General features: G+C 62.6%; 1 protein-coding gene across 1 annotated transcript; it reads left to right on the forward strand.

Moving 5' to 3' along the window:
• Positions 1-3,155: 3,155 nt before the first annotated feature.
• On the forward strand, positions 3,156-7,024 carry EN2 (engrailed homeobox 2). Its single transcript, XM_061166507.1, has 2 exons — positions 3,156-3,813; positions 6,708-7,024. The coding sequence occupies exons 1-2, from the start codon at positions 3,156-3,158 to the stop codon at positions 7,022-7,024; spliced, it is 975 nt and encodes a 324-aa protein (XP_061022490.1).
• The last annotated feature ends 210 nt before the right edge of the window (positions 7,025-7,234 follow it).

Below are 7,234 nucleotides of genomic sequence, written 5' to 3' on the forward strand. Positions count from 1 at the left end.
CTCTTCCCCCACAGTAAACGAGGTCAGCCTGGAGATGATGCTTTTGCAGACTTCATGCTGCAGCCAGTAGTTTGCATCTGGACCACCCGCTCAGTTAATGCCAGGGCAATCAGAGGCAAAAGTGCCCGTGACTTTAGGAAGTATTTCTCAGGAGCCAACCTAAGTGCTTTTCAGGGGACAGGTGGAGAAATTAACCTGGGGTGGCTTTGCAGGAACCAGCCAGCCCTGGGCCCTCCTCCTCCCCATTCCTTGATCAGGAGACCCCAAATAATTGGACATTCCCTGATGATTAAGGGTCCCCAGAGTTGCAGGAAAACTCCCCTGCAACCCTAAACATGTGTAAATAGAGTGTTGCCATAACCTCACCAGCCTCATTTTTCCAGGAGCAGACAGACTATGGGTTTCATTTTTTGAGACCCAGGGAGGGCTGCTGGCAGGAGTGTGCCTAGCCAGGTAATTTGGTGAAGATCCCTCCACTGGAGGGGGAGGGAGGGAAAGGGATGTGAGTCACCCCAGTGGAAAGGGTTTCCCCTCCTGACAGAGTCTCACCACCTGCCTCCAGAGCCTCTCCACACCCAGCCACTACCTGCATTTAACAGCCAGGTGACCCAGCCCAGCACTTCCTGCTACCCATTTTATGCCTCTCCTCCGTGGGTTAAATTCCCCAAGAGGCACCTTGTAACTGTTGCTTCTAGTTCAACCCAGGCCTCATCCTGGAGCCCGCAGTGGGTGGACCCGATCTGGGGTGGAGAGACAATGGGACCTGCATGGGGACCAGAGGAAAAGCTAAGCAAGTCACGCCTTCAAGCCTCAAGGTGGCCTGGCGGTCACATTGCCAGGAGGGCTGCTGGGCCAGACCTGCTCCATCCTCCCAGCCTGACAGCCTCCTGCTGGCTGCCCAGGCCCAGGGTTACCAAAAACCCTGGGCCTGGGCTCTGTTGCTGGGCACCCTGAAGCCACGTGGGCTCTCCCTTTCTCCCCATCCTTCCCATATCCTCTCCAATGTACTTTAATCGTGCCAGTGATCCAACACCCTGCGAGTTGCCCTTCTGGATGTTTTTCGAACTTCAAAAATTTCCATGAAAGTGCCTTTTAAATGATGGACAGGCGTGCCTCGGATCACAACAGGTGTTTGGTGGGATGTCTGCAGGTGGGGTCAAGGACAGAGGAGTGAACAGAAAGGAGCCACAAGTAAGAGGCGAAGAGAAAACAAACTCCAGTTGGACTTTCTGTCAGCAGCTGGAAAGGAAGCTTAGGAAGGGATCTTGGAAGGAAGGAGGGGAGGGGAGAGGGGAAACAAATTGGGGCCCCCACCCCACCATTTGATTTCTAATTTCCGTTTCATATGGGCCCTCCAGAAAAATTAATTTAGAAGATTTTAAGACAAGAAAAAGAGGTGAATGTCCTGTAGCCCCTCGGACCTTCGGTGGGGTAAAAACTGGAGGGTGGGAAATGAGGGTGAGGACTTGGGAGGAGGCAGCCGCTGGGGAGTAGTTTGTTCCACGTGGATTTGAAGGCTTGGTTGAACCATCCGCTTCCCTTCTCCTTCCAGAAAGAAGATTCGGTTATAATGCGCAGTGCTCCTTTATTCTCTTTCCCCAACACGGAGTTCCACATCGCGTTCCTGAGCTCTTCCGGGTCTGCATGCACGTTTCAGGAGGATCCGTGGCCAGGGTGGGATCCGACCGCATGCAAGCGGCTCCCTGCACTCGCGCGCACACACGCGCGCACACTTACAGTGAGTGTCTGCAGGAAGAGGGGCCTGCGCCTCAGCTCTGCATTAAAGACGGGAAGCTGCCCGGGTTACCAAAGTCAAATGTAAGTGACAACTGCCCTTTCCAGCAAGGCGGACTTCCAGAAGTCTCTTTGTATCTCGGCAGCTCATTTAATGTTATTTATGCATTTTTGTGCAAGGAATTGTGGGATTTTTTTTCCCCACGGTAAACAATATGGAAATGTTAAAAAAAAAAAAAGCACCCTTCCAGCGCTTGTCCCCGTCCGCGTGTGGGCGACCCGGCGGGACTGTCGCGGGCTTTTCTCAGATCGCCGAGAAGCCGCGGGGAAAACGCGAACGCGCGAGCGCGCGCAGAGAACACGGCGGCGGTCTCGCGGGTCCAGGCTCCGCACCCGGAGCGCAGGGACGCGGCCCCTTTAAGCGGGGGCGGGGCGGCGGGCGGCCCCTGTCACCGAGCCGGTCACGTGGGCGCGCGGCGCCGCGACCATTGGCCCGAGGCACGTGTCCAGGAGACCGGCCCGCGACGTCACTCGAGGGGGCTCGGTTAAAAATAAGAACAAAAATCCAGAGTCCGAGTGTCTCGGGTTGCGCCGAGTGGCCTGGAAATTTCCTGGCCGCGCGGAGGCCGAGGCGCGAGGGCGCGCAGACGGCGAGGGAACGCGGGCGGCCCAGCCCGGTCCGGCCCGGCCCGGCCCGGCCCGCCGCTCACCCATGCGACTCGGGCCGCGGGGCTCGGCGGGGCTCGGCGGGGGCGCCCCGGCCCGCGGCGGGGCGGCGGCCGCGCGCAGGGGCCCGGAGGCCGGCCGAGCGCAGCGCGGGCCCGTGGGCCTCCATGTGCGTGCTGGCGGCAACGGGCGCGCTGACCGCTCGCGCCCCGCACCCTAGAGGGCCGGCCGGGGCGCGCGGGCGGGGGCGGCCGGGCGGGGGCGGCGGCGGCGTTGGCCCGAGCGGTCCCCGGCGGGCGTGAGCGCGGGCGAGCGCGCTGCCTGCATGCGCGGAGCTCCAGCCCCGGGCGGCCGGGCGGCGGCGGCGGCGCCGGAGCCGGAGGCAGCCGGACGTGGAGAGGCGCGCGGAGCCCCGAGGCGCCCCGGGTCCGCGTCGGACCCTTGTGACCGTCTAGCGACTGGGTGCGCTGCGAAGACTCGGACCGGACTATTTTGAATCTCCCGGCGTCTGGGCGTGGGGCGACTCTTGGTATTTTCTAACTCAACTTGTGGATCTGAACGTGGCTTTGGCTCTGAGCGTGGCTGGCGACGTGTAGGACCCCAGCCCTGGCTGCGGCCGCCGCGCTCGCCCTCGGGAGAGTCGGCGGGGAAGGGACACCGGCCGGCTTCGGAAGTCTCCGCGTACGGAGCGGAGAAGCGGAAGGCTGACTGGAGGGTCTCCCCGGAGAATCGACTCGGGATTTGTTGCGAGCAGCATGGAGGAGAATGACCCCAAGCCTAGCGAAGCGGCGGCGGCGGAGGGGCAGCGGCCGCCGGAATCCAGCCCCAGCGGCGGCGCCGGCAGCCCTGGCGAGGCGGACACTGGCCGCCGGCGGGCTCTGATGCTGCCTGCGGTCCTGCAGGCGCCCGGCAACCACCAGCACCCACACCGCATCACCAACTTCTTCATCGACAACATCCTGCGACCCGAGTTCGGCCGGAGAAAGGACGCAGGGACGTGCTGTCCCGGCGCCGGAGGAGGCAGAGGCGCCGGGGCAGGCGGCGAAGGCGGCCTGGAGGGAGGCGGCGGCGCGGGCGGCGCGGAGCAGCTCCTGGTGTCGGGCCGGGAGCCCCGGCAGAACGCGCCCGGGGCGCCCGGGGCGGGCGGGCCGCTGCCCGGCGGTGGCGGTAGCGACTCTCCGGGTGACGGCGAAGGCGGCTCCAAAGCGCTCTCACTTCACAGCGGCGCCAAGAAAGGAGGAGACCCCGGGGGTCCCCTGGACGGGGCGCTCAAGGCCCGCGGCTTGGGCGGCGGCGACCTGTCGGTGAGCTCAGACTCGGACAGTTCGCAGGCCAGCGCCAACCTGGGCGCGCAGCCCATGCTCTGGCCGGCTTGGGTCTACTGCACGCGCTACTCGGACCGACCTTCTTCAGGTGAGCCCTGGGGACCCGTGCCCCGACCCGCCGTGGGGAGGCCGGCGGGGTTGCGGGGCAGCGCTGGGGCGGGAACTTACCGGGAGGAAGAAGACTCGAGCATCCCTCGCCCCCAACACAAAGACGCGCACACAGCGACACTGTGTGCGGCCGACGCTGACGCGGGCCGCGGCAAGGCGGAGAGGGGCAGGGTTGATTCACTCGGGGCTACAGACTTCCTAGAACGGCGAAAAGTACCAGGACCTCCGTTCTCTCTTGCCTTTGGGGGCCTCTCCTAGTCCCTAGCCCATCCCTGCCCTGGCCGGAGTTTATTTGGTGGGAATCCGGGTGGCTGGAAAACAGGCCCGGAAGAGTACACCCTCGCTTGTTCTTCCAACTCGGTCCAGACCCGGACCCACGCCCAGCCCGCCCCGAGACTTAGTCTTATCCTGCCGCCCCAGTTTCCCAGATGTGTCCGGGGAAGAAAGCGAGGCTCGCTGCTCGTTCTCAGTTGGGGTCGACCAGGGGCCGGTGGAGGGATCCGCAGAGGGAAGGAAGGGAGACAGAGGAGCCCTTCGCTCTGTGCCTCGTTTTATTTGCCAAGAGGTGCGCACACAGCTTGGAAGAGGAAGGCCTGCTGTCCCCGGATAGAATGGATCTTTACCGAGCTTTCCTGGGTAGGAAAGGAGCAGATTTCAGAGGAAGTGCGCGGGGGAGCCGGCGAGAGTGTGCAGAGCTTCTGGGCGTCTTTTTCATAGACCCGGGATTTTTAAAAGCTGAGTCCACGTCCCCATAGAAGCATGAGCCGCAGTAAATGCGGGTCTGCGGCTGCGAACCGCCATTAGGCGGAGACTCCGTTTGTCGCCGAGACGGCCGCGCAGACCGGACCCCCCTGTTCCCGAACCCTCAACTGTTTTGCGGGGGTCGTTTAAACAGCTCACAGCGCAACTAAGTCACCCCCGGGTCGCCTGCCCGCAGAAACGGTCTGTGTGTATCTCTGCTGAAACCCCAATTTCTCTAGCTAGATCTGAAATTTGCTCCATTGTTCTCGCCTCTCTCCTTTGTTAATATTTAATTAACATATAGGCTCACAATGCGGCCGGCGAGGAGCCTCGGCCCGGCTTTGTGCAGCGCGGGAGTCGCGGCCGCGCCAGGCCCCAGAGGCCGGAGGAAGCCCGGCAGTCGGGCCTGGCTCAGTGTCTGGTCTAACTGGACTTAAAAAAAAGCCCCGTAAGATAAGATGTGTTTCCGGGCGTTTACGAAAGCAGCGACGCCGAGTTTTGTCTTGTTTTGTTTTTTTGCGGAGATTTGGTCTTTCCGAGACTCCTTAAGAGTTTGCGTTTTGAACGAAAATCAAGAAGGAAAAGGAACTGAAATCTCTTATTTTAGGGAGATTTCCTTTCCATAAAGTGGCCCGGGCCTTTTGTGGGCTGATTGGCCTGTGGGAGTGCCCCGGGACCCCGGGGAGTTTGCGGATGGGGACCGCGGGCGGGCTGTGCCGTGCGAGGCCGGCCTGTAGAAGCCTCGCAGGGCTGCCCCCTGCCCGTCTCGCGAGGCGCCCCCTGGACGCGGGCACCCTCAGGGAAAAAGCCAGGCTGGACAGCCGGGGACCTCGGCTTGTGAGCGAGTGTGCGCACGGTGGGGGCAGGGGGCGCGGTGCGCCTGGGTGTGCTTCCAATCTTGAAGGCCCCAGGCTTGAGCCGAACAGTCCGGTGCCCCCTCTCCACGGGGCCCGGCCCTCTTTTTCCCGTCGTGGCTCCCGGAGACAGCGCAAGGCTCGGTGGGCGGAGGAGGGGGTTCCCGGGGCCTCCTGGGTCTGCGGACCGCCACAGATCCCTAGCTAGGGAAGGCCCAGGTGATGATCCACCCTCCTGCTCCGAGTGCCCCCCGGGGCCTCACCCTGCAGAGTCCCATGGGGTGAGGGGCGGGCACCTGGGTGCTCCGGCTGCCGGAGGTCTAGCCGTTTCCGGCCTCTCAGCCAGGGCTCCTCCGAAGAAGTGGGAGCCAACCCCCAGCGTGACTTCACACACTTCACAGATTAAGACCCGCAGCCACCACCCCCTCCTGCAAAGGCCTCTTCCCTCTCTGACCCCCTCGTCCCATCTGACCTTCGGAAACCCAGAAAAAGACAACACTTGGTCGCCTTTCTCAGGCCCTTTCTGTTGCCGGGGTCCTAGGACTCCCAGCGCCACTGCCCCGCACCAACCTGGGCGGCCCACCGGGAAGAGTCGGGGTGAGAAGTGTGAGCCTTCTGCCCAAGGTCAGCGGGGTCCCCAGTGGCCTCCTCAGCTCCGGGGCTGGCAGTGTGTCCCCTCTCCTGAACAGGGGACTGGGAGAGACCTGGTGGGGTGAAGGGTGGGAAGCTCCTGCTCCTTCTGGCCCTTAAAGGGAAGGATGAACGTGGACCTACCGGGCCGGCTGGGGGAGGCAGACCCTTCCTGTTCTCAGCACCCACCTGACGCTGGCTCCCACGGGCCCCCGGGTCTGTGGGGAGTCCGCCCTGCACCCCGGGGCTCCCCCTGCTACTCTGACTGGCCCAACCCCCTCCAGTCTGTCTCCCTCAGCTCTCTCCCCGCAGCCACCCCATCCTGTTCCCATTCGTGGACGGAACCTCAGGAAGGACTCGAAAAGGCCTGGCCACAGAGTTTTGGGGTTTTTGCTGTCCTGACCTTTCCGCTAAGCCTGCCCTTTACCCCCAAGCCCACCGCTCCTGCAGACTTCCCAGCCCCCTCCCCGCCCCCTCCATGAGAGCTCCGCCCCAGCGGGCCACCCCAAACCCAGCCCTGCTTTCCTCGGGGTCCGCCACCGGCTGGGGCAGCCTCCTGTGCGGGGGCGGTGACGCCCCCTCCCCCAGCAAGCAGGCTGGCCCGGAGCCCTCCTAACCCGCGCTCTCTGTGTCCCCTGCGCCTCCCCAGGTCCCAGGTCTCGCAAACCAAAGAAGAAGAACCCCAACAAAGAGGACAAGCGGCCCCGCACGGCCTTCACGGCGGAGCAGCTGCAGCGGCTCAAGGCCGAGTTCCAGACCAACAGGTACCTTACGGAGCAGCGGCGCCAGAGCCTGGCGCAGGAGCTCAGCCTCAACGAGTCGCAGATCAAGATCTGGTTCCAGAACAAGCGCGCCAAGATCAAGAAGGCCACGGGCAGCAAGAACACGCTGGCCGTGCACCTCATGGCGCAGGGCCTGTACAACCACTCCACCACCGCCAAGGAGGGCAAGTCGGACAGCGAGTAGGGCGGGCGGGTGCCATGTCCCGGCCCGCCCTGGCTAAACGATGCAATAATTTAAAATCAGAAATGAAGGGCCAGTGTATAAAGATTATACCAGCATTCATAGTGAAGATATCTTGTATTAGCTATGGTTCTGCAATATTCTATGTATATATAATTTACAGGAGGTGTAAAATCCAAAATATCTGACTATAAAATATTTTTTGAGTTTTTT

This window comes from Dama dama, chromosome 18 (genome assembly GCF_033118175.1).
Source record: "Dama dama isolate Ldn47 chromosome 18, ASM3311817v1, whole genome shotgun sequence".
Taxonomy (NCBI): Eukaryota; Metazoa; Chordata; class Mammalia; order Artiodactyla; family Cervidae; genus Dama; species Dama dama.